This window comes from Sceloporus occidentalis, unplaced genomic scaffold (genome assembly GCF_023333645.1).
Source record: "Sceloporus occidentalis isolate IW3139 unplaced genomic scaffold, rSceOcc1.0.p SCAF_1, whole genome shotgun sequence".
Lineage (NCBI taxonomy): Eukaryota > Metazoa > Chordata > Lepidosauria > Squamata > Phrynosomatidae > Sceloporus > Sceloporus occidentalis.
The window spans coordinates 44,549,675-44,577,649 of record NW_028316981.1 but is presented as its reverse complement, the minus strand read 5'-3'; the positions used below and the strand labels follow the sequence as shown (position 1 = coordinate 44,577,649).

The 27,975-nt window shown below is 43.7% G+C and overlaps 1 protein-coding gene across 6 annotated transcripts in view; it reads left to right on the top strand.

Annotated features, from left to right (window-relative positions):
* SUMF1 (sulfatase modifying factor 1) overlaps positions 1 to 15,905 on the top strand; it is a 99,563-nt gene extending 83,658 nt beyond the window's left edge. For 2 of the 6 annotated variants that reach the window (XM_089520024.1, XM_089519997.1), the window contains exon 8: positions 5,405 to 5,994. In XM_089520024.1, coding sequence (XP_089376150.1) covers positions 5,405 to 5,518 — 114 coding nt within the window. In that variant the 3' untranslated portion in view covers positions 5,519 to 5,994. Of the gene's footprint in view, positions 1 to 5,404; positions 5,995 to 15,644 lie in introns of those variants that run through there. The other 4 variants (XM_089520042.1, XM_089520033.1, XM_089520005.1 and 1 more) reach the window with 3 other exon arrangements.
* Positions 15,906 to 27,975: the final 12,070 nt, after the last annotated feature.

Genomic DNA, 27,975 nt, shown 5'->3' with positions numbered 1-27,975 from the left:
GAGTGGACTTATTATAGAATCATAGAGTTGAAAGAAACCACAAGAGCCATCCAGTCCAACCCCCTGCCATGCAGGAAATCTCAATCAAAGCATCCCCGACAGATGGCCATCCAGTCTTTGTTTAAAGACCTCCAAAGAAGGAGACTCCACCACACTCCAAGGGAGTGTGTTCCACTGTTGTGCTCTTATGTGGTAAAAGTTTCCTGGTAATTCTAAAACTTATTGAAATTAGAGAGAAGTTAACTGCTTGAAATATAAATAAATGCAATGTACATTCTTAGGAACCAGTAATTCTTGAAGACTATTTGTAACAGGAAATGCACATTTCCCTACATCCATTTTCCTAATTTTTAATATAACACAAAACAGATTTTTTTTACAAAAAGCTCTTATGCAAAGCAAAACAATGTCTCAATTTTATCTATTCTAATTAAGTATTAATATTATTGTGTATTTTCCATCCTGGGTAGTTCAGTGGTTCTGTTTCTTCTACCCTTTAACATTATAATATATTACATTCCCATCCTCCATGAGAACCTCACATTTTCTATACTCAGATCACATGCTGTACACTATTTTATTTTCAGGTGAAATCAATGTCACACATTAATTAGTAGACTGAGTCAATTAAAAACAAAATAACAGTTTTCTTTAGAGATGAGTAATATGGCCCAATTTAAAGTCTACTGAAGACAAAATAGGCTTTCTTTTAAAGGATAAGTAAAACAGTCTTCAATATAATTACAGAGTTTTACCAATTTCTGTTCTTCTCTATGGTATTGATACAGGTAAGCTACCTGCAGCTAAATATACTCCAGGTATGAATGAATGTTTCAGCTTACACTGGGTTGGCTTAGAAATATTTTGAGTAAGAATGTAAATCCATGATTATTTCTTGCTTGCATGTGATTACTGTATATACTTATGTATAAGCCTAGAAATTTTGGTCTGAAAACTGACCCAAAAAACCTGGGTCGACGTATCCACAGGTCAATGTAAATACTGTACTTTAACTCTTATTTTTAAAATGGAACCATCCCCTGGTGAAAGGCAAGAGCGTACTCTATCATGGAAGTACTGATATCCCCTCCATTCTCTCATCTATTCAGTCTTTAGTATGAGCAGTTATGCTTGCCAGAATTTTCTAAGTTCTTTGGCATTGTTTTCCTTTCCTTCATCCTTTAGATCCTTTGTTACATGCCCCTAAGTTTTACCCTCGACTTATCCATGGCTCACATCAAAATCCATAGTTTTGTCCTCGACATATACATGAGGTCGACTTATAGTCGAGTATATACAGTAATTAGCTCCTACTTTGTTCCTTTGCAGTATTCTCCCTTTATTTGAACATCCTGAAATATTGCAGAGAACTAGAGAAATACATGTAGAGGATTTTGCACCAATATTGTTTTCTGAGTGGAAGAGAAGTTTTTCTGTATAGGAAACCCTTTTTCTCTGCAGAACAAAGGATTTTCAACAAAGGGCCCATGAATCATCTTTGCAGAATGATTACTCTGCAGTACTTCAGCACATCGAATAGCAAGAGAAAACTGAGCAAAATCTTTAGTGGTCTATTATCTTTCCCAACATTTTTTAACCTGGGAAAGAATAATTATGAATACTTTCCATATCTAAACTTGAGTGATTATTTCCCAAATCAGAACTACTAACCTTAATCAGCCTCCTTTAACATCCTCCAAGCACCATCCTGACCTCATTGCCTTCTACTATATCTTACAATTTTATAAAGGCAGTTTATGCACTCATGGTTTCTGGAGAACATTTCTGGCCTTCACAAGCATGAGGCTGCAGTTTGAGGAGAAATGGCCTCGATAGGTGCTGCCTTATTTATTGCTCTTGTTTTATGGATACTGCCAAAAATGTCTCAACTTTACATCCAGTAGTGGGCATATTGAAACACATGGGCTTCCTGCAGATTCTGTACAACTCAAGAACAGGATTATCAGCTTGAAGGTTAGAAGAAAGGGAGTGACAACTGCAGACTTGTGGCTGTGAGTCTACCTCTGGGCATTAGGGAATAGAGTGAGGAGGATAGATTGAACCCTAGATGGCCAGAGGCAGAAGAAAGACAGAAAGATGATTCTCAGTAACAACACGAGCTAAGAAAGGTTTTCGGCAGCGATGGATATAAAATTAAAGTGACATGTATCTTGTAATGGATGGTGATCTTTTACTTTTGGTATGTCATTTTTAGCTCATCCTTGTTACATCACGCTAATTGAATCTCTACACTGATTGGCAATTTTTCAGAATCCCAGGGCACCGCTGCATGGTTCTTCCTTCAGGAAAGAGAGAAAGTTTTCACTCAGTTCAATAGAAATTCTTGCAGACATATGTCAAAATCTCTCTTTTCCAAATCATCTTCATTTAAAGGAAGGTCTTGGACCAGTCTTTAAACTGAGTTGAATCCAGAAGGAAAATGAGTGCTGATGGCCAATTGGTGTAATAGGAAAAGTCATCACAATGTCATGCATTCCAGCAATTGCTGACTATATTAATTTAATCAGTGAGATAAGGGAGTGTGTTTGGCTTTTCTTTATGTGGTATCGCCCAAATGATGGAGAACTGTGTCTTATTTGGTATCTTCTTCCACAAATTATTCGGGTGGACATTGGCAAGTCAAATCCAATTATAGATTTGATCTACAAAGTGTGTCTGCACTGGAATGTTGTCATTAACAAAACATTTCAGGCTTCAGCACAGACAAAAAGAACAATTTCATTTAATAAGGTAAACATCTATTGGGGCTTACTGGCTGTAAGATGAATTATCAGGATGTGGTTGGTGTTTTTCTGGATGTGTTACCAGTGGCTTGTTTTTGTTCTGTGAGCAGAAAACTAGTTTTTACTATCAATGCTGTGGAATTTAACATGCTAAAAATAAATACTTAAGACAGTTCTTAAGCTTTATTCCAAGGTAGTGTGTTGTATCCAATTTTGATTTTGCAGAAAGCAGAAAGTGCTTAAGCTCACAATAGGTGGAGCAGATGGTTTCTGTACGTCCTCTATTGCTGTGTTGTTGTTGCTGCTGTTGTGTGCCTCCACGTCATTTCTGACTTACAGTGACCCTTTTCTAGTGCTGAAAGTGTGTGACTTGTCCATGGTCACCCAGTGGGTTTCTGTGGCTGAGAGGGGATTTGAACCTTGATCTCCAGAGTTGTAGTCCAGTGTTCAAACCACTACACCATGCTGGCTCTCTCTAGTACAGTGGGCCCTTGGGATCCGATTTGGTTCCAGGACCCTCCATGGATACCAAAATCTGTAGATGCTCAAGTCCTATTTTATACAATGGAGTAGTAAAATGGTGTTCCTTATATAAAATGGCAAAAATCAAGGTTTGCTTTTTGTGTTAAATCCAGTTTTTTAAATCTGTGGATGGTTGATTCTGTGGATACAGAGGACTGACTGTAGTAGTCACTAGTAGTCCTCTCTTCCTACTATAAACTGCAACACTCTGTCCCATATTGCTCCAGAAAAAGGCCCCTCAACCCACAAGAATGTGTCAGAGGTCATGAGGTGAAGCTGATACATACAGCAGAAATGAATGTCATGGGATACAGGAGCATCAGAGCTTTCCAAGTGGTGCAACACTACAGTTGAATACAACCCAGATTTTTAAATCCTCTGGGATAATAGGAAATTGCAAAGTTCTGAAATAATAGTGTCTTTCAGTTCCCTTAGTAATTGTTCTAGATATAAAGAGAGACTTCTTATTTACAAAAACCTTTTTTGGGGTAGACATGGAAATATAGGTGCCAGTCCTATAGCTGCAGGATTGCCACTAACATTGTGCTTGAAGACATCAGGTACAGATATGGACTGCGTGTTTCTTTTGCTGTTCTTCCTCTCACAAAAGATACTACCAGTCTGCTTGCACAGAGATTGGCACAGTAGACCTGTAGAAAGATTACAAGTCCCTGAAATCTCTATGGCAACCAAGATCATATCATTCTCTTAGAGCTGTAGGTCTCACATGATAAAGCATGCCTCCCCAAGGAAGCTGAAATTACTGCTAGGGAGGCACAAGCAATGTCAGACAGAAATTGAGAAAGGGGTAGAAATGGGAATGAGGGCACTAAAGACTGTCAGTTGGAAAGAAATGTGAAATTCTTGCTGGACACAAAGCAAAGATAAAGAAGGGCATTATGACTAGGACCCATGAATAGTGAAGATCTGCATGTGTTTTTTCAGTTCAAATGAAAAGAAATGTATGAAAACAGACTTGGCTTGGCTTGTTTCCACAGATGTTGCTTCTTCTGGCTATGTGGGCAGTGATGATTATGGGAATGCTCCCATTTGGTGCTGGGTATGGTTGTTGTTGTTGTTGTTGTGTGTCTTCAAGTCATATCTGACTTATGGCGACCCTATCATGGGGCAAGATTCTTGGCAAGATTTGTTCTGAATTGGTTTGCCATTGCCTTCCTCTGAGGCTGACTTGCCCAAGGTCACCCAATGGGTTTTATGCCCGAGCTGTGAATGAAACCCTGGTCTCCAGAGTTGTATTTCAAACACTCAAACCACTATGACATGCTGGCTCAATGGCCTGTTACAGACAGCCAAAATAAAGCTGCTTCGAGTCACTTTGGAAGTATGGTATTTCAATGATACATGCGGCCTAAGAGTCCAAAGGTCGCACCAAAGCCATGCTCCAGTCCTAAGGACTGGAGTGCAGCTTTGGTGAAGCTTCCAGACTCTTAGGACTCATGCATCATTGAAATACCATACCTCCAAAGTGACTCGAAGCAGCTTTATTTTGGCTGTCTGTAACAGGCCTATGTTTGCTGATTATTGATGATGATGAGATGATTATAGAAATCTTTCCATTTGTACACCAAGAAAAATATGCAATAACAGACTCCTCATGCTAGAAATCATGATATGGGAAGGATTCAGATCAGTAGCTACTTTAGAGTCAGCATTCTAACAAATATGGAAGGTACTCTGAAGTTTATATTAACATGTCTGAGAAGTTGGGAAATGTTGTCCTACTTGTCGTCATCTGCAGCGATACTTCAGTAAGTTAAAGTGGGCACAAGAAGCAGCAAGTAAAAGAAATCTTCACATTAGATATATTTAGGAACCGTTTTCCTTCTTGTCCTAGAAGTGACATCCCTTACCTTCAGACAGAGTAGGATAACAGATTATGTGGAAGATCACATTTTCATCACCATGGGATGCTATTTGAATTTTTTTATCTCCAGGGCACCGTTTCTTAGTCCATTTCTGTTTACAGGAACCAAATTGGAGAATCTGTCCCTTGGGCGACTAATGTCCTTTTTTTATCAAGTAAATCTCCCCACTGGTGAATTACAATGGCATGTTCACCTAATAAATCAGGACAGTTTAATAGGAACCTGTGATAACATGCAGCTTTTCTTTCTCAGTCCTACTGCTATAGGTATCGATGTGCAGCTCGAAGCCAAAATACTCCTGACAGTTCTGCTTCAAACCTGGGATTCCGCTGTGCTGCTGATACTCTCCCCGACGACTTAAAATGACAAAGCCGACAGCTGCCGAGGACTAAGAGAACTCACCAAGGCCTTAAAAGAACAGGATGCAGCTCAAGCAAAGATGATGTCTGACCAGAAAGAAAGTTTTAAAATAGACATTTTGAAAATGTCAGCTGGTAATTTTCTTCTTGAATTACCTGTTACTGAAGAAAACAGACTTCTATTTAATTTATAAATATGAAATTCTTAATGATGATATTTTGAGCATTAATTAGATTTACATCCAAATCAGAGAGAACTATGGCCCTTGAAATACAAATGGAAAAATAAAATTTAAAATAATAATAAAAAGAAATAAAAATGGCCCTACATGTTTTCGTTTTCTTAAAATAAAGGTGCACCCTTCTGAGACAATTACTTTCAAGCCCCAGATAGATTAATAGAAGTAGTTAGAAAGTAAAACATTGCTATATTTCATTTAATTACAATTGTTATAATGATGTCACAAGTGAAGAAAAACAGAAAAGGTCATCCTGATCCAAAGGAAGCTCAAGTCCCACTAAAATTGGTGGGTAGTCAGATATGATTATTTTAACTTAGTGATTTCACTAGGATGTAAGTGCAGTTAACTTTCTTTGGGATCAGTAATTTGATATATATGTTACCTTGGCCTCTGAGACTTATCTCTGGAAATGTATATGTGCTTTGCAGTATGCTTTGTCTCTCCTATGATTCATCACCACTTCCTGTTTAGCAGAGAGTTCTGTTACCTTAATGAGAAAAAACTTCCAGGTAGTTGGGGGCCATCAGGAAAATAACAACAACAGTTCCTAAGCAACCTATTATTTAATTCAATTGTAGGGTTGCACTGGAATAAACCAGTGGATCCATTAAGAATGTGGCTGGAAATATATTTTATCTTCACAGAGGGCCACTGGACTGGATCATGAGAGAAACTGTCAACAACACAAATTCGAAAAATGTATTTGAACAATTAATGTTAATATACCTGTTGCCAGATGTGAATTTCTTATATTAAGGCTGTAGCCCTATACAAGTCAAACTCAGCAAAATCCTCAAGGTCTAGCAAATTCCTCACTTGCCTGGAAGACAATTTCATTGTCCAAAAGGTGGAAGAGGCAACAAGGGGGTCAGCTATTTTAGATCTGATCCTAACCAGCAAGGATGACTTGGTTAATGGGGTGCAAGTGGTGGGATCATTAGGTGGAAGTGACCATGTTCTCCTGGAGTTTGGTATACAGTGGAAAGCAGAAGCCAGGCATAGTCAAACACACATTCTAGATTTTAGGAGAGCGGATTTCAGTAAACTTAGAGAAGTATTGAGGGCGATTCCATGGTCAGAAATACTAAAAGATAAAGGAGTTCAGGACGGATGGGGCTTTCTCAAAAGGGAGATACTGAAGGCACAATTTCAAACAGTTCTAGTGAGAAAGAAAAATGGGAGGTGTCTTAAGAAACCAGGATGGATGACTAAGGAGCTGACTTTTAAATGGAACATGTATAAGAAATGGAAAAGGGAGGAAATCACGAAAAAGGAATTCAAAGAAATAGCAGGCATGTGTAGGGGTAAAGTCAGAAAAGCTAAAGCACATAATGAACTCAGGCTTGCTAGAGAGGTTAAAGACAACAAAAAGGGCTTTTTTGGATATGTCTGCAGCAAAAGTAAGAAGGAAATGGTAGGGCCACTGCGTCGAGAGGATGGCAAAATGTTAACAGGCGACAGAGAAAAGGCAGAATTACTCAACACCTTCTTTGCCTCAGTCTTCTCAGAAAAGGCAAAGGGTGTTCAACCTGAGGATAATGGAGCAGAGGACATAATAGGGGAATTTCAGCACAGAATAAGTAAAGAGATAGTAGAGGAACACCTTGTTAATCTAAATGAATTTAAGTCTCCAGGACCAGATGAACTCCATCCAAGGGTATTAAAAGAACTTGCAAAAGTAATATCGGAGCCATTGGCAATCATATTTGAAAACTCCTGGAAAACAGGAGAGATCCCAGCAGACTGGAGGAGGGCAAACGTTGTCCCCATCTTCAAAAAGGGGAAAAAAGAGGATCCCAACAATTATCGTCCAGTTAGTCTGACATCAATACCAGGAAAGATTCTGGAACAGATAATTAAACAAAGAGTCTGTGAACATCTAGATGGCAATTCCATAATCACAAAAACTCAACATGGGTTTCAGAGAAACAAGTCATGCCAGACAAATCTAATCTCTTTCTTTGATAAAATTACCAGCTTGGTAGATGAAGGGAATGCTGTGGATATAGTATATCTTGATTTCAGTAAGGCCTTTGACAAGGTTTCCCATGACATTCTTGCAAACAAGCTTGTAAAATGTGGGCTAGACAAAGGAACTGTTAAATGGATCTGTAATTGGTTGACCGGCCGAACCCAAAGGGTGCTCAACAATGGCTCCTTTTCATCCTGGAGAGAAGTGACCAGTGGGGTCCCGAGGGCTCTGTCCTGGGCCCAGTGCTATTCAACATCTTTATCAATGACCTGGATGACAGAATTGGGAGCATACTTATCAAATTTGCAGATGACACCAAATTAGGAGGAATAGCTAATACCCCAGAGGACAGAATCAAGATCCAAAATGACCTGAATAGACTAGAAAGCTGGGCCAAAGCTAACAAAATGAAATTCAACAAGGAGAAATGTAAGGTATTGCACTTAGGGCGGAAAAATAAAATGCACAGATATAGGATGGGTGACACCTGGCTGAATGAAACTACGTGTGAAAGGGATCTAGGAGTCCAAGTAGACCACAAGTTGAACATGAGTGAACAGTGTGATGCGGCAGCTAAAAAGGCCAATGCAATTTTAGGCTGCATCAATAAAAGTATAGTGTCTAGATCAAGAGAAGTAATAGTGCCACTGTATTCTGCTTTGGTCAGGCCCCACCTAGAATATTGTGTCCAGTTCTGGCCGCCACAATTCAGAAAGGACATTGAGAAACTGGAGCGTGTCCAAAGGAGGGCAACAAAAATGGTGAAGGGTCTGGAAACCATGCCCTATGAGGAACGTCTTAGGGAGCTGGGGATGTTTAGCCTGGAGAAAAGAAGGTTAAGAGGTGATATGATAGCCCTGTTTAAATATTTGAAAGGATGTCATGTTGAAGAGGGAGCAAGCTTGTTTTCTGCTGCTCCAGAGAACAGGACCCGGAACAATGGATGAAAGCTACAGGAAAAGAGATTCCACCTGAACATTAGGAGGAACTTCCTGACAGTAAGGGCTGTTCGACAGTGGAATGCACTTCCTCGGAAGGTGATAGAGTCTCCTTCCTTGGAGGTCTTTAAACAGAGGCTGGATGGCCATCTGTCAGGGATGCTTTGATTTGGATTTCCTGCATGGCAGGGGGTTGGACTGGATGGCCCTAGTGGTCTCTTCCAACTCTACGATTCTATGATTCTATGAAATATACCTGTGGGTGTTGAAAGAAAGTGACATGTGAAGCACTGACTTTATAATACACATATGAGTGGGGTGGTAAGAACAAGGGGGTTTGTGCACATTGAGATGGCTCAGCTCCCTGTCTGCTAGGGATCCTTTACGGTTGTGAGCCTTCAGCAAATGTGGCTGATACATTTTCAGACCCATGAGGGCTAGGAACATGAAAGCTTGGATTCCTGAAAAGGAATGGTCAAAGAGTAGGCTATGTATTTATGGTGATGGGCTGAATCTTATCATTCTGCTTTCTCTGAACTAGAATAGATTGAATCAGCTGTTGAATACAGTATTCGATTCAACATTTATGAAAAATTCCATTGGTTCAGTGCTGGTACATATTCTAGTTGAGGCTACCAACAGCAATCAGGACTTTGGAAATGAATCTAGTGAAATCTATCAAATGGGTTTTTCCTGAAACAAATTGCACTTCAAATTTTATGAGCCTGCACCAATTATCTAGGGTAATAATTTTCCTTTAGAGGGGGTTAAAATGTAATCTACTACAGTCACTGGCTTTTTGAATATATTTTTTTACATGCACACAAACACACACACAGAGAGCAGAGAGTGAGAGAGTGCAAGGTGCTGTTTATTGGGGGAAATGATGAAAAGAAATCTGTCAGAAATGCCAATATTATAAACTGATGACAATACATCTTTCACAGACCTGTTGATCAGAGGTAACCTGGTACTCTCCAGATGATTTGGACTATATGGACAATGTTTGAGGGCCAAGGGTGTTGTTAAGTATATGTGGAGGGCCTGCCCTTGTTCTCAGGTAATGCCTTTAATGGCACAAGCAAAAATGCATTTGAAGCAGTTTAAGAAACAGGACTTATAATATGAGAAGATAATAAAATGCCTACTTGTCACAGATGAATATAGCCCAGTGGTGGAGAACCTTTTAGTGACCGAGTGCCCAAACTGCAACCCAAACCCCACTTATTTATTGCAAAGTGCCACATCCCTCTGGATTTCTAATGACAAACTCTAGTGAAGTCTGTGTTGGGAAGATGGTGCATGTGCCCAAAGAGAGGGCTCTGAGTACCACCTCTGGCACACGTGCCATAGGTTCACCATCACTGATATAGCCAGTGTTAAAATCACATGTTTATTGGCATTTCTGTAATGTACTGTGGATCCTCTTAAGTTCAATCATGGATGTACATGAAATGGTTTTTATACTGTTATTATACTAATGTCAGCACTACATAAAGCTTTGAGTTCACGTGGGTTAAACATCAGTTAATGTTATGCAAACTGACACATTATACGCTTCTCATAACTATAGTGAACTCATTAAAAATGTCTAATTGAAATATCATGTTTATTCTCTTCCTAACAATTCAGCTGTATTCCAAGCTGCCTACAAAGAAGGAAGCTGTTTGGTGTTGCTCATCAAGCTACACAGATTTTGTCCTTGCCTGAATAAGAAAATGTAGCATTTAAAGTGACTTACAAGGAATGAAATCTGCCAGTCCCCCCCCCCCCCCCCCCAGGCTGCATACAGCATGACTGGCTTTTGACATAACTGCAAGCCAGGTTGTGTTTTGTCACTTTTTGGCTCATCCTTGCAAACAATGGTTTCTTAGCCAGTTGTTAAATCACAATTATAAACCTCAGTATATTGCTGGTGAGCTTGTTCAAACCATGGTTTGATGTTATATCTATGCCCTGTATTGTGACTTGTCCTTACCTTTCTCATCCAAGTGCTGACAGAAAGAGTGAGAGAGAGAGAACCAGACCACAAATGGGAAGAACAATCTGTACTTTGCTAGGTCATCTGTGAGACCATTCATGGCTAAAGTAACAAGCCATGGCTAATATAAACCATCCCTGTGAATGACATGGGGAGGTGGCCCATGAATTAGCTTAGTAAACAGTGCTCGAAAGAGAGGTGATGATGAGAAGCAAATTATTTTTTGTTCTCTCTCTCTCTCTCTCTCTCTCTCTGTGTGTGTGTGTGTGTGTGTGTGTGTGTGTGTGTGTGAGTTCTGAGCAAAAGACAACCTGTTGGTGGGAGGGTCTCACTGGATATAACCTATAGAAGTTAATAAAAACTACATGCATGCTGCAGTCCTCAGAATAATTTTTCTGTATTAAGACATTACATTTTGTTTGTTAATTTCTCCAAGAAGTTCAAGGCAGCTATTTTATCGTGGATACTTGATTTGGATTACTCATGCCCAGCACTCTAGTGACTATGGCACACAGGATCTCATATTGAAATCCACCTTAGAGTCTTGAGAGTTGAGGCCACTTTAGCATTCTTGATGGCAGCTTCTGAATCACTTTGTTCCAAGGCTGACTGCCCAACCAAAAAGGCTGCCTGAGATGAACAGGGCATTTTGTCCCTCTGTATCTTACCTTATACAGTTAACTATTATGCTGCACTTAAAAAAAATCTATTGTAAAAAGATAAAGTATTTACATTTTTAAACAAAATAAATAGTTAAATATTCTGTACCTAGTTGTAATTATTTTATTGTAGTAAATATCAGCCTGTTGGAATTATTGTTGGTCTGGCATTTTCTGTCCTAAATAAGTGTTGGCTGAGCTGTCTGTTTCTAAGGCTTAATCCAGCTAGAGTAGACCTGCTGTGAATCAGTGGGAACCTTCTAAGTGAACACTTGCATAAATTCAATTGGTTTTGTTTTGGATTAACAATTGGATTTAGGTTATAGTAACCTTCCTCCTGTTTTGGGTGATCCATTCTGTACTGACTAACCACTTATATAAACACTTCTCCCACACCTTCATAGCCAAGAAGTATATAAACAGTGATACTGGAATAGGCAAGAAGCAATCTGAATTTAATCTTTAGATTCATTATCTGTGGGAAAATAGTAGATGATATGCTTACAATTATGGAGAGGCGGTCTACATGATTGAGGATTAAGCCAGTGTGTCAAAGTACTCTTGAATGTTCTAATCAGTGACCTGATCCGGTCATATTTCATCTTAAACTTGCCTGTGCCTCTTCTGTTTATTCCTTGAAACAAGCAGACTTCAGAGCCAGCAGCTGTTTGTATTTTTGCACAGCATCATATTAATTCTTCAAATAAAATTCATTTTAAAAGATCCTTGGGGGTAGAGGAAGTGAAAGAAAACCAGCTTTCATGCATTCTTTCTTTGGAAAATTTCTAGACAGTTCAAAGCACCAGTTTCCTGGTGGGTTTTTCCCCTGCTATTTAATATTCCGTCAGTGTGAAACAAAACACAATGTTCCCTTCAAGTGCCTGACATATGGCTGAACAAATTTCTGTCTTGTATGGGAATGAAGCCTTTCCAATGTGTTAACAAGATGGAAAAGCCTTGCTCTTAGGTCGAGCCACTCATCTGTAAAATCAGGACATAAGAAAGCTTGCAACGGCATGATTATAAAGATGTACATTTGGTAAGTGTGGTTTATTCTCCTGCTGATGTAGATCACAATGCCATTTTAAAAGGGTATTGGTAAATATTAGCTGGGTAGAGGCATATGACAGGAAACAGCGTGGTGTAGTGGTTTGAATGTTGGACTACTATGGAGAACAGGGTTCAAATACTGCTCAGCCATGGAAACCCACGAGATGAGCTTGGGCAAGTCACACACACTCAGCTTTAGAAGAAAACAAAGGCAACACCCTCTCAACAAATCTTGCCCAGAAAGCCCTTTGACAGGTTAATCCTAGGGTCGCCATAAATCAGAAGTTACTTGAAGGGGCACACAACAATAACAAAACATGGCCTTTCTGGATGTCCAAAATATTTTCAGTAAGCCAATTCAGTAGTGTTCTAATACTGGTCTTAATCTTTGGAATATTTTTATGTTAATGGAATAGAATTGTAAATGAAACAATTTGCTTAGTAATTTGGTTGGCCTCATTAACAAAAAACACTTTATTCACCGATGGTATTGTTTTTAGAGAACGTTGTAGAACAGAGATGGTGAAAGTGCCAAATGCTACCCCAGAGCTGTTTTTGTGGCCCCCCTCCTCATTTTTTTTTTTAAAAATAATTTGAATAATATTTTGCTCCCAAATGCCCCAAATACGACCTTATGGATACAGAGTGGTCATTTTCTCCACATTTTCCCTGGGACAGTTTTAGGCTCAAGAGGGGTCCTTTTTTTCCAGAAGTCAAAAGTTCAGGTCACTTCCTGTTGAAAAAAAAGACTACAATTCCCAGCTGATAACCAAAACATGGTGCGATTGTTCCCAGTGGGAAGGCATTCAAATTCTCATCAGCTAATATCACTTCTTAACATCCTACATCTAAGCACCCTTGTTCTAAAGCTAGAGTGAGTAGAATTTAGACCAGGAAGGTACTAGTAGATCTCTATGTGATTTGCAGTAGAGCAACCAGTGCTAGTAGTACTAACAGTACTTGACCTTTCCCACTTGAATTGGAATCATAGAACTGTAGAACTGCCAGGGATTTCATGGGCCAGCTACTCCATCTCCCTGCTGATAGAGGTATCCCTGCTAAAACACCCCTGGCCAGATGGCCTCTGCTTGAAAACTTGCCATGAAGCAATCTACCACCTTCCAAGATGGTCTGTTCCTTATCATCACACAAAGTGAGGTCACTTCCTCAGGTTGTAGATATCTGACGGTGGGAAGTGGTGGCAATATGACAGACGTGAGTCCTTCAGACTTCCTGCCATGCTTGTTAGGCAATTAAGCTTTGCCTTTTGCCTGATTTGTTTCATGTTACTGGATGCTGGGTTATGTTAAGCTGGTGGTGCTGGGTGGAAGGGAATGGTTATCTGTCCTGGGGATAGCTAACTAGCAGGTGTGAAAGGGAGGTAATAGGCAGCAGGAATTGCCCAGGGGAATGCTTGGTACAAGGAAAACAACAGGGCAGCATGAGAAGAAATGTTTTGTATTTGTGACAATTGAAGTTTGAAAGCATAAAAAGGTTTGAATCACTTTGTGCTTCATTATTTGGTGCAACTGAACTGCTTCAGTCTTAACAACAGCACCATATTGTGAACTGCTTTGGCTTCTTAATAAAGCTTTCTGTTCTACAGTCAAGTTTTGGATTTCTGAGCTAAATATCTGCCGGTACATGACACGAGGAGCCAGAAGATAGAGCGTTGTGTGCCATTGTGTGCATGCTGTAACATAGCATGCTGTCTTCAGGTGTGATTGAGGATATTGTCTCATGGTTAGCACTGAAACGAGATTTAACTGTTTTTGTGGGGCGGGGAAGGCATTATTTGTCCAACATTTGGACATTTGTCCAAAATGTCTTCTTGTTTAAGAACTACTTCCATGCAAGCAGCAGTGACTCACCCACGCAGCATCTGCATGTGGCAATGTGCTTTGAGCTGAACACTGGTCAGATTTTAATTCAGCAGTCAGTCCACTACTGTGAACATTATTGGACATGTGTGTTGTGTGGCCACTTTATTAAACCCAAGTGCATCTATTTCTCCGTGTCTCATCTTGGATCTTAAAATTTATTTTCAGTAAACGACAAGTTAATGCCAAATGTGTTTTCTTTTTGTTTTCTCCTAGAAGATGGCATATTTAAAAAAATGAGGATGTGGGAGCAAATGTAGTTCAAACTTTATACATGAATCCATGGATTTTTTTTCTCTTTAAAATGAGAAGCCCCCTCCTTTGTGATCTCTCTTTAAGGACAGGATTATTTCCCTCTTTCTCATGTTTTCCCCCACATAACATTACCTATATGTAATCAGTTTTTTCCCCAGTTGGAACCAAAACACACCTAGTAGAAATAAGAATCAATTGCACCACTTAGTAATTGTTTCAGATTGTCTATGCCAGAGGAAGATTACTGAAAATCTGCTTGTTAGAACAAATTCAATTCTGTTTGACTAAATCAAAAAACATGGTATTAAGAGCATAGTGCAGATGATTCATTCTTATGACTTTACAGTAAACTACATTCATGGATGCAAAGAGTCTGCTATGGAGCAGGAATTTTAAAAATTTGGATTGCTGTGGATAAACAAAGAGATTTGTCATCTTTGGACACAGCTAGAGCTGCCTCCTGATTTAGTATGCTTAAACCTATCAATAACATTAGGAAGGTACTTAATTGTTTTGAAGAATACTACTCTGGAAAAAAGTTTTAGATTTTCAGATATCATTTTATGTCCTCTGCAGTTTTAGATGGCAGACACTTCAACACATTTTACAGTGGGTCATAAGGCACCTGCAAAGATGTGAAAATCTAAGAGTGCTTTGTATTGACCATCATATATTATACCACAAAATGGGTACATTAGGATGTCACAATAAACCATAGCTTACTGTGGCAAAAACAGATCTAGCAAGTATGGAACTTGCACCCCCAGTGACCTCCCTCACTGCATTATGTGAGGGAAAGTCTGGTAGCTTTGGCTTCTGTTTTTGATTAATGACAGCTTACCATGTCATGCAAACTTCACAGTTGGGGAGCCAGAGGGCCTCAAGATGTTAGACTACAACTATCATCCCTACTCATTGGGTACGTTGCCTGGGCTGATGGTAGTTGCAGTCCAACAACATCTGGAGATCTATCTGTTCTTCTCTACCCTAAACTGTCCAATCTTAATTATGGTACCTTTGAGGCAAGCCCACTGTAATGTCCTGCCTCTATTTGGCTCAATGAGCACGCTTCATGGATGAAACCAGAAAGAGTTTACTGGAAAAGATAATCACAGATCTGAGTTAACAAGCTGTTTCATTTTTATATCCTCTCCAGATTCATCTCCCTGCCCACTTCAATTCCATTCCCATGAAGAACTAGGAGCTCTATGACCTTGATTCAGACAACAGTTCTCTGCAGCTCCTTCTTTCCTTCCTCTTGCACTCAAGCTCCCAGCATTGTTACAGCATGGCTAAGCAGACCTAACTTTAACATGGCACGACTATGACACCCACTTCACACTATTGTTGTGAACCTTTCTTTCTTGTTTCAATAAACAGTCAAGATTAACCACTGTTTAAGGTTCCGGTGATATAACCTGTGACAGTCAATCAAAATTAAAAGTAAAAATATACAGTCTCCTTCTTGCAGCTGTATTGGAAGGGAGGAAACAAGACCAGAATTCACCAAGAAGCATTTTTCACTGTCAATAAACTGTAGTCTATCATGATATCAAATGCTGCCTTAGCATGAAAGTGAAATTCCTCCAAAGATTATTTCAGCATTGGTTAAACTACCGTAACAACTTTAGAGTGTTCACTCTAAAATAATAATGCAGTCATCCAAAAGGTGCCTCATATTGCATCACCAGTGGTCAAAGTGATCTATTTTATATATTCACGAACTTGACATTTAACCCATAGACAATTGTCTTTGATACTTTTAGCTGTGTTTCCAGTAATGCTGTGTCTGCTTCTGTCGTTTCCAGGAATTTCCATACTGTTTTGGTCTTTTCTGGTTCTGTATTTCTCTGCCTTTGACTTTTGCACACAAGCTAAGCTTGCACTGGGCATGACAGTTAGTCCATTAACGCAACTGTGACTCAATACGTGCATAGGACTGTTCTCTCTATAATCGTATTCTGTGAACTAATCATTGACTTCCCTCAAAACCTGATTTAGAGCTGAACACTGTATTCTGTCCAGATACAATGAAAGCTGCACATTTTTGTCAAGAATGAATGAAGCCTGGAATGAAGATTGCTGGGGGGAGGGGGGTCTGCAATTTATTTTTGACTCCTAGCTGCGTAAATCCAAAATTTACTGAAGGAACTTTTGAATGAAATATTTCATGAATATGCTGCAGGGGTCACCTTCAAAATATCACCCAAATCAAACATCTGTCTAACCTCTAAATATCAATCATCAGTGTCATCACTTTGGTAATACACTCCAGCTGTCCTGATTTTGCAGAGACAGTCCTGATTAATCCTCTGCCCTTCCACTTTCTTTGCAGCTTTTGAAATGTCCCAGTTTCTTTCTCTGCCTCCCACTTTCTCAGTTTGTCTTCAGCCTACTTCAGTTGCTGCAAACTGAGTTTAAAATTAGTTTGACTCAATTAACTCAGCAAGGGGAAGAGGAGACAAGGGGAGGAACCCTACCCTCCTCCTCATTAATATTAATAACTTCTGTCTTCTTGACCATATGCTGATATTGTTGGACCACATATTGTCCGGGAAAGCAGCCAAAGGGCTGATAAGGCAGCTAGTTCCCAAACAAACAAACCCCCTCCCAGCACAGCAAAGTCAGTGTAAGCTACACAGTCCTGGAGATTCACAGTAGTTCTACCAAAAGGGATTACCAAGAGAATTGTCAGACGGTCCGAGGTTCAGGGCAACAGATAGGCAGGTCGATAAAGCAGTCCAAGGTCAAGGTTTCCGGGTAGTCAAGACAAGAAGCCAAAGGAGCCAGAGACAGAGTCTTTCCTCTAAAAGAGTCAGATATCCACTGGCAAAGAACCACACATGCTCCAGGTGCTTAAGAAGGCAAGGAGTCGGCCTTCAGCTGTGTCTGATTACGAAGACGCTTCTGATAAAGCCTCCGAGATCTTCGAAGGCCCTCTCTTTCTGCTCGACGCTCATTGAAGGTAGGCACACTGCCCAGATCCTCCTCCGTGTCCACAGCCTCGGCACCAGGCAAACTTGACTGCTGAATCTCTGGAGGGGCCATAGACTCTGCTCCAGCAGAACTAGGGCCAGCCTCTGGCTCCTCCGTTACAGGTTCAAGCCCCAGGGGCTCTGGCTCCTCCATTACAGGTTCAGGTCCCAGGGGCTCTAGCTCATCCTCTGAGTCCTCCAAGCCATCCTCCAGGCTGGGCATGACACATATGTCTTGGTTTTCATCTGTGAAATCTAAAAAGGTATGTCATTGATTCTGAGTACTAGCCCCTGTTTACAGCAGTCTCCCATTAATTTCACTGGTAAAACAGTTGGTCCTCTGTATTGATGCATTTTGCATCCACGGGTTCAACAATCCAAAGCTTGAAAATATTCACACAAAAAAGTTCCAAAAAATAAATCTTGGATTTTGCAATTTAATGTAAGAGACACTATTTTACTAAGCCATTTTATATAATGGGGTTTGAGCATCATCCCCATAGTTTTGTATCCACAGCGTGTCCTGGAACCAAACCCCAGGATCCACTGTATTACATGTCCTTTTGCATAGCTGCTCTTTGTGATATCTGCTATTTAAATAATTAAAATCTTCAATTTTAATACTCTGCCTCTTAAAGAGCAGCTGTGCCAATCTCCTGTCAAAACAGCAAAGCATCCTAGTGTAAAGACTGACATCCTGGACCCATTTAGTTAGCAGTAAACCTGTGGGACATTTTTCTGCATAAATGTGTACAAGATTACATGATAATAGATTTACTGCAGCATAATCTCAGATAGATTTAAATACATTTACACTTGTCCATGTGCATTGGCTTTGAAGGTGGCACAAGATTATTCACTGTTAGCTACTGTCATTTAGAAAACACCCTGACACTGAAGTTTTCCAAGTGGGACTGACATTTTACAGATAAAAATTGGGGTGCGTATGGCCAAGCTACATCAAGTGTGGTCAATGTGGCAAAAGTTATGAGTGGGGGAGAACACACAAACTAGGAGAGGCTATAGCAGTTTGCTTTTACCTGAGACTACTGGGAAGGGCAAGATTCAGTCCTCTCCTCTCTTCTCTTTGCTGCGGAGTTAACTGAGTGTAAAATACTTCTGCACTTTGACCTCAGTTTTCAGCATTTGAAGTAAGCTGAAGACAACTTACTTCAGGAAGACAGGATTAATTGGAACTGTTCCTGCCTTGTTGGTGAGCATGGCATATGGAGATTTCAATTTTTTTAATTAACATATACAAAGTCCTTGATTTTAACATAGGTGTGTTATGATTTTGTGGTGAAATACAGGCAGGCAGGCAGGCAGGCAGGCAGGCAGGCAGGCAGGCAGGCAGGCAGGCAGGCAGGCATACTAATATGCACAATAAATAATATAGTAATTCTCTGTGACAATTTAAACGTAAAATATTGATGGACAGTTTTAACCGTCTCGCACATTATTCCCCATTAATCGAGGCTGTTGAGAATTAGAAAAAGTTTCTTTCCATTACAAAGTGTTGCACTGCAAGTGAACATGCCTGTTTCAAATGGGAAATGATCCCGCCCTAGAAGTGTCTATTGCCTGAAGTAATGGGCTCCAGTTTGATAAAGAAGAACAATAGGTCCATGTGAATGTAGAAAATGAAAGGGAAGCACCTCACAAGGCACTGCATTTCAGGATGCTTAAATGGCGCCTGAGTAGGCGATGGAAGCACATTGTTTAGATAAGATTAGCTCATGCCTTCATCTATCAGCTGTAACCAGTGGCTTTCCCAAACTTGCTTTGCCAACTAGAGTGATGGGTAAAATAGACTCTCATGGGCAGACTGGGAACAAGATCAGCGTCCATCATCTTAAGTGAACAAAATTGAAATTACACCCTCATTCTTTTTGTTAATTGTTTCCTCGTCATAAGCTTTGAATTCATATCTACAGGGCTTTCCTTTTTGCACTTGGAATACATGGTTGTTGCAAATTCTTCACATGATGACATCCAGATGAGATTTTGAAGAAAACCTCTGTTACTTAGATCTTACATTTTTCCAGCTTAAACCTCTATCAAATTATAGAGAAAAATATTTTTCCCTGCCCCACTTCCCCTTCCTTTCGCCAGTTTACTTAATGATGTGATATGCACTGTGGCTAGAGCAGAATTTTGCTTCAGTGGGAAAGAGGGCATTCAGGCATGGGCAAGTTCGTACTTAGTCCTGGATGAATGGATACTGTCAGAATACATAATGCATTCACCATGTTACAAATGCAACTGTTTAGCTGTTTCCCTACTACAAGATTTTGATGTATCTTTCAGGTTAAGCTTGCAGTAATGTACAGCTGGCATAGTGTAGTGGTTTGAGCATTGGGCAACTCTGGAGAACAGGGTTCGAATTTCCACTCCGCCATGGAAACTCACTAGATGACATTGGGTTGTCTCAGTCTAAGAGGGATGCAATAGCAAACTCCCTCTGAAGAAATCCTGACAAGAAAATCCTGTGATGGGGTCGCCTTAGGGTTGCCATAATTTGGAAATGACTTGAAGGCACACAACAACAAATATAGGGTTCTCATAGGGCTGTGAACCAATCTTCCACTTTATTTCGTCTACTTTCAATTAAATTAAAATACAGTGGACCCTTGTTATACGCTGGTTTTGGTTCCCAGATCCCCTGTGTATAACAAAATTTGTGGATGCTCAAGTCCCATTAAATATAATGACATAGCAAAATGGTGTCCCTTATAAAAAATGGAAAATCAAGGTTTGATATGGACAGGTTGCTTACCTGTAACAGTGTTTCTTCGAGTGGTCATCTGCGAATACATACAAATGGGTTTTACTGCGCCTGCGCAGTGCTGTTCGCAAACTTCTGGAATCACTGGGCAAAGTTTACTTTGCAACATATAGAAACTTTTTGGCGGTAACTCCGCCCACCCGTTATAAGGCCCCTGCCTTCCCGCTCTTTCCCCAGTTCCGCAATTTTTCCGCCAAGCAGGCGATGGAAAGAGCCAATAAGAGCAGGACACTGAGGGGATGGACGGGTGGGATTTGTATGTATTCGCAGATGACCACTCGAAGAAACACTGTTACAGGTAAGCAACCTGTCCTTCTTCTTCGTGGTCTCTGCGAATCATACAAATGGGTTTAGACTGACAAGCTTCGGTATGCGGCGGAGGGAGTGTCCTGAAACCAAAGCTATGGTAAAGCAAAGGCATATTTATTGGAACAATAAACACCTTGAACCATAAAAAGAGTCAGCCTTTTTGTTGATGGACAAACCAAACATAGCAATAACATTGCTAAACCTGAGAAGGGAACAAGGGGTCGTGCAAGACCAGTCCCATAGAAACTGTGCAAATCAACAATGGACAAATTGAAAACAGTGACATCTGTACATAAGTGCTGAAAACACAAAACGTTCAGTAGTGCAATCAATACAAACCTGAAACCAACACAGCCCTCCCGAAACTGTGTCTCGGATGGCTCTGGTGTCCAACCTATAGTGCTTAATAAAAGTCAGAGGTTGGGACCAGACAGCAGCCTTGCAGACATCCTCCAAGGGGATACCCGACAGGAATGCAGAGGATGCTGACATTGCCCTTGTAGAATGGGACCGAACCCTGCCAGGGAGAGGTTTGCCCAATAGTTCGTAGCAGAGGTGGATGGTACCGGCCACCCATTTGGAAAACCTCTGCGCAGGGACAGGCAACCCCTTCTTCGGTTCCGAGTAGCATTGGAAAAGTCTCTCGGACCGACTGGAGGCAGCAGTTCTGTCCAGGTAAAAAGCCAGCGCTCTCCTGACATCAAGAGAGTGCAGGATCCGCTCCGCATCCGAAGTCGGATTGGAAGCGAGGGTAGGCAACCCAATGTCCTGACACATGTGGAAAGCAGACACAACCTTGGGCAAAAAAGTAATGTCTGTCCGAAGGACCACCTTGTCCTTGTGAAACCTGAGGAAAGGCTGGTCCGGTCGCAAGGCACAGAGTTCGCCCGCACGGCGGGCAGAGGTGATGGCCACAAGAAAGGCGGTCTTCCAAGTCAATAGTCTCAAGTCCGCTGTGGCCATCGGCTCAAAGGGCCTGGATTGGAGAGCAGACAGCACTGTTTCCAGGCTCCAAGCCGGTGCTGGTACCGACACAGGAGGATACAAGTTGGCACAACCCTTAAGGAACCCCTTCACCAAGGGATCCCTAAAAAAGGAAGCCCTCCCCCCGAAATGGTACTTAGCACAAATGGCGGACAAATAGCACTTAATGGACGTGAGGCAAAGCCCCTCATCTAAAAGCGCCATCAAAAACTCCAGCACCACTGGAGTGGACACCTGAGCAGGAGACAAGCCGTTTCGATCAAGGAAGATGCTAAACCTCCTCCATTTCAGGGCATAGGACCGCTGGGTGGAAGGTTTCCTTGCAGCCAGGATCACCTTTTTCACCGCCTCCGGCAGGGCGGTCAGGGCCGTATCCTCCAGGCCACCAGTGGTAGGCTCTCGATGTCCGGATGGAGAATCCGTCCGTCCTGGATCGACAGCAGGTCCGGGCGAGGATCGAGGCGGAGGAAGCATCTCTTGGAGAGGTGGAGAAGGGATGCAAACCAAGGTTGTCTCGGCCACCACGGCGTGATCAGGATCGCATGCGACCGGTCGGTTGTCATCTTGGACACCACCCTGATGATGAGAGGGAACGGAGGGAAGGCGTAGAGGAGCTCTCCCATCCAGAGGAAAGCGAACGCGTCTCCGAGGGATCCGTCCATTCGCTTCCTGGAGCAGAACTGGGGACAGTGGCTGTTCCACCTGGTCGCGAAGAGGTCGATTCGGGGATTTCCCCAACGGTCGAAGAGGTCGCTGACCGTCTCGGGATGGAGCCTCCATTCGTGGCACACCGACGGAGATCTGCTGAGGCGATCTGCCAACTCGTTGTCTTCTCCAGGAAGATGCATCGCCTGGAGGAGGATCTGCCTCTGGATGCACCAATCCCAGATGCGGAGAGTGAGGTCGAGCAGAGTTCTGGACCTGGTGCCTCCCTGTTTGTTGATGTAGTACATCACGGTGGTGTTGTCCGTCCTCAGGAGGACCACCTTGCCCGCAACAGCGGATTCGAATGCCCTCAGTGCCTTCTCTACCGCCAGCATCTCCAAAGCGTTGATATGGAGGAGCTTGTCCTGGGCCGACCACTTGTCCTTGATGACCAGGTCGAGCAGGTGAGCGCCCCAACCTTCCAGGGAAGCATCTGTTGTCAGAGTTAAATGAGACTGAGGCTGAAGGAAGGGCATCCCGATGCAGACGTTGCGGCAGTCCAACCACCATCTGAGAGAAGCCGCCACAGGTCTCGGTACCGTGAGCCACTTGGACAGGGGGTCCTCCACCGGGGAGAAGACCGAGAGGAACCAGGACTGTAGGGGTCGGAGGTGAAGCCGTGACCAAGGTGTGACAGACGTCGTCGATGCCATGTGTCCCAGGGCGACCTGAACGTCCCTGGCCCTCACCCTCCTGTGGGAGATGAAAGGCCTGAGTGACGCCGCCAGGGCCTGGAAACGGTCTGGAGGGAGAAAGGCGGAGCATCTTTCGGAGTCGATGATGGCCCCGATGAATTTGACCTGCCTGGTCGGTGTGAAGTGGGACTTCTCTCGGTTGACGAGCTGTCCCAGGGAGTCTAGGAGGTGCAAGGCGAACGAGACTGCTTCCCGCAGTTCCTGTTGGGACTCGGCGGCGAACAGCCAGTCGTCCAGGTATGGAAAGACCATGAAGCCCTTCTGATGGAGGTACGCTACCACCGGTGCCATGCACTTCGTGAAAACTCTGGGCGCCGTGGCCAAACCGAAGGGAAGCACGTTGTAGTGGTAAGAAACGGGACCGACGGCGAATGCGAGGAATCTCCGGTGGGACTCCCGAATCCCGATGTGGAAATAAGCGTCCTTCAGGTCGATCGTTGCAAACCAGAGACCCTGATGAAGCAAGGGAAGAATGGAAGCTAGGGTTACCATTCGGAAACGCCGGTAGTCAAGACACACATTCAGATCCCTCAAGTCCAGGATGGGTCTGATGCCTCCATCCGACTTCGGTACCGTAAAGTACCTGGAGAAAAAAGCCCTGGCCAAGAGGCCGGGCGGTAAAGGGGAGATTGCCCCCTTGCTAAGCAAAGTGCGCACTTCGTCGAGAAGGGTGTCCGAGGGGGGGTGGACATGAAGAGTCCGGTCTTGGGGAGCTCTTGGAACTCGAGGGCATATCCCCTACGGACGATGTTGAGCACCCACGAGTCTGTTGTGATGGAGGCCCAGGTGGTAGCAAATGGCCTGAGTATGTCCAGGAAAAAAGGGGAAGAGGAGACAAAGCGCGCTAGACCCCATCAGTCTCTCTTCTTACCCTGGTCACCATCCTGCCGGCGGGGCTTTCGGTGCCGGGTAGGAAAATTCCGTCGGCCAGGGGAGGAGGATGACTGGGACGCGTGCCTGGATCGTTGAGAGCCCTGCTGGTGGAATTGGCGGTCCTGGCCAAATGGTCTGTAGGACTGGCCTTGGGATTGCCATGGGCGCTGTCTCTTGCGAAACGGGGCTGACACCGAGGATGACATGCCATGTTTCATCGCGGCTGCCTTCATCTTAAACTTGCGATTGAGGCGGTCGTCGGTGTCGGTGTTGAAGAGCCCAGACTCATCGAGAAGCATCTCTTCGATAGCCGACTTGACTCCAGGAGTGAGATCTGCGCCCCTCAGCCAGGCGTGTCGGCGGAGCGCCATTGACGCCGACATCGCCCTTCCCACACAGTCAGTGATGTTGCGGCATGCGGTGATGAGCCATCCCCCTATGGAATGGGCCTCATCTCTGACCTCAACCAGTTTCCTCTGGACATCATCCGGGACGTCGGGAATCAGGGGGGAGATAGTCTCCATCAAGGACTGCACATAGGCCCCCATACATGCAGTGTAGTTGGTAGCTTTGACAGCTAAGCAAGAAGCGGAATAGGCCTTCTTAGCCAATCCATCGATCTTGCGAGCCTCCCGGTCTACTGGAGAGGTGGCCTGCTTGTGGGTGGAGGCGAGCTGCGAGCCCTCTACGATGGCCGAGTTCTGTCTTGGATGAGTTGACAGCCATGGACAGGACGCCGGAGAGACGCGGTAGAGGGTTTCCACCTTCCGCGAAGTGCTGACCAAGGCCGCAGGGCTGTCCCAAGACCGCTTGATGATGGTCTCCAGGGACGGAAGGAGAGGGATGCAGGGTGGGGTTGGAACCCGACCATGGACCCTTTGTTCCACCGGATCCTGGGCCGCCTCCTCAGGGTAAGCCAGCTCAATGTCCAGAGCCCTGGACATTTTGATGACGTGCTCACTGAAGGATCGGCGATCGTCAGTAGGCGATGCTGGCTCAGGGTGGTGCATGACCTGTGGAGAGTCCTGCGGTGACAGGTCGTCGTCAGAGGGCGAGTCAGGTGAAGCTGGTGACGGTACCGGCACAAGATCCGACTCGGTATCGGAGTGGATCACCAGGTGCTCCAGTTCGGGACGGTCCCGGCCGGGCCCGTGAGAGCGTGGTCCAAGCTCAAGCCTTGATGAGGAAGGCTTAGCTGCTGAGGTGGAGGGCTTGGAGGTGACCGTCGAGGCCTTGTCCTTTGGGGCCCGGTGACAGCGACCTTCATCAAACTTGCGAAGCGCCGTCTCTCGCGGGACCGCCATGTAATAACGGTCTACCTCCGAATCATAGAAGACATCAAGGTCATCACGGCCGACATCTTCGGACGGCACAGCCTCCGGACATGGTACCGAGATCGGAGAGTGGACAACAATCGGGGAACGCTGAGGCGGAGCGAGGTCATCATCGTCTGAACCCACGAACTGGGCGGTGGTCAGCCCGGAGAGCGTCGGAGCTAGACGTGGGACATCATCTTGCACGGAAGAGTCCTGTGGCAGCGGAGTGGGAGTCTGGAGGGCCGGAGCTGGTACCGAACGCTGTGGAGTAAGGGGTTCAGCATCCTTACGGTGACTATGTCCGTCGGAGGACTTGGAGGACTCCTTGCGTGGTTTCTTCTTGGGTGGCTCGGAAGAAGCGGAGTCAGAGTGTTTGGCCTTTTTGACGGGCCTGGGCGCCTCCGGAGGAAAGAAGGGGTTCTCCTGGAGTTTCCTCATCCGGGATGAACCGGCTGAAGACACAGAAGCCGCCGGGGCAGAGGTTGACGGACTGGAGACTGCAGCCGTCGGAGTGGTGAGGTCTCCTCCCTTAGCCTTCTTGGAGTGCTTGGGCTTATGGGACGGAGCCGAGGTTGACCGGTCGGTCCCGACCTTGGAGGCGGAGCCAACAACCGACGCCAGAGCCGTCGAACCCTCGGTCCCCGACAGTGTGCAGGGGCTCTTTGAGGGTTTGGTGGTGGTACTGGACCTGTCTGGGCCGCTGACCATGGAAGACGACTTGGTGGTGGCACTGGGCTTGTGAGAGCCGTGGTCCACTTTGGCGGGGGTTGATAGCGCCAGGGGGGCCGAAGCAGCGCTTGTAGGACTCTCGCGCGGGGCCGAGGCAGGAGCGGCAGCCGGGAGAGAAGGAGCTGAAGCCGGGCGGGAAGTCTCCCCATGGACCTTACCCTGGGCGATCGCCGAAGTCAGGCGGGATTCACGGTTCCTACGCGCCTGCGACATCATAGATTTGCAGAGCGAACAGGATTTCATGTCGTGGTCGCCGCCAAGACAGAGAAGACACGAAGAGTGAGGGTCTTGGACCGGGAGTTTGCTCCCGCAGACATCACACTTCTTAAAGGGAGGCAACATCGTGACGGAGCGATGGAGAGGAGACGAAGTCGAAGTCAAGAGCAGTCCAAGGTCAAAGTACAGTGGGGGCAGTGGTCAAAGAGAATGGTCAAGAACGGTCCAAAGTCAAATAGCCAGTGATCCAATAACAGAAGCAAGAGCGAAGTTCCCTAAAGCAGCAAGCGCGGCGGAAAAAAGGAACTGGGGAAAGAGCGGGAAGGCAGGGGCCTTGTAACGGGTGGGCGGAGTTACCGCCAAAAAGTTTCTATATGTTGCAAAGTAAACTTTGCCCAGTGATTCCAGAAGTTTCCGAACAGCACTGCGCAGGCGCGGTAAAACCCATTTGTATGATTCGCAGAGACCACGAAGAAGAATTGAAATTTATACTTTTAAAAAACATTTTCAAACCGTGGATGCTTGAATCCGTGTATAAAAAAATCTCTGTATAAGAAGGGCCAACCGTAGAATGTACCAGTTTTTTTCTGGAACTGTATAAAAAGCAAGATGGCTGTGCTCTCATGGATCTGGTTTGGGTTGTAGCTGCTTCAAGGAAGAGACAGATGTTTGTTGAGGCCATTTCAGAAAGACCTTTCAGTGATTGTTCTTGAGGGAGAAAGTTATTCTGTCTCAAAGTTAGTTGAGAATTGGTGATGTAGGACAAAACTGATGCTTTGGGGGAAGTGAGAGATTGACTTTCCAAGACAGCCAGAACCTGAGGGTGTCTGTTCTTTCATCAAGCCTAGAATGTGACAGCCTGCTCCAAACTGAGGCTGTTGACAACTTTATTGTAACATATTTATTATATAAACCACTTTGAGGTGTTTTGGTTCAGAAATGGTTAATAAACCAATATATGAAGCTTCCAAGCAGGAATTATGGTTATTCAATATCCACTGGAACCAGTATGGTGTGCGGCTGTGTGTGCAAAACAGTGTGAGAGAGAGACTAAGAAGGAAGACTTGCCTAGAGCATAGAAATGATTGGCTACCACACAAATCAGGTGAACTTCCAGATTAGCTGTGTATTAAACTAATTTCCCAGGAATGTAATTTGTTAATTACCTTGGTTTTAATCCTGATGTGGGTTGTTACAATGGGAATCTGGACTAGGACAGCCATCTCCAGCATAAGTGAAAATATCACTGAAACCAAAACACATTATTGCAGACATACATTTTTGTCTATTGTTTCCATGGGATGGATCCTAGGAAATATAACATGCCTAGAAGGGTCAGTGTTCTCTCCTAGACTAAGCTGGCTCTTCCATCCTTGCCCCTGTACTGCACATCTGTTCTGATGGACCACTTCAGGTTTGTAGTATTTTTTAAAAAGGATTCTCAGCCCCACAGTATAAAGCGTTTAAGGATCTAAATGTTTTATTTCTTATGTGGAGATTTAATCATTCCTGCCCTCCCCATAACAGATCTCCAGCCCCAAATTTGACTGCTTAGACAAAGTCAATATCTGAAACTCCATGTCAGTTACCTACTCCCTGCATATTCTCACATAGGTGAAGTAGAACAGTATGTTAGGGGAATAAGTGGGGCCACCAACAAAAGCCTCCTACTCAGGTTTCATTCAGGCATTCCCTCCAAGCAGGGTATCCCACTCTTCCTTTCCCCAGAATATGGCTTGTAATATCCAAAGCAATATTCCAGCCCATATTTTATGACTAAATGGCATATTCATTTCTAAGATTGTTTATATAGGGTTTTCCCCTCCTTTAATCTTCCCACAAGTATTTATTCAAATCTTGTGGGTTTCCCCAAGCATACCAATCCCATTTTTATTTTATT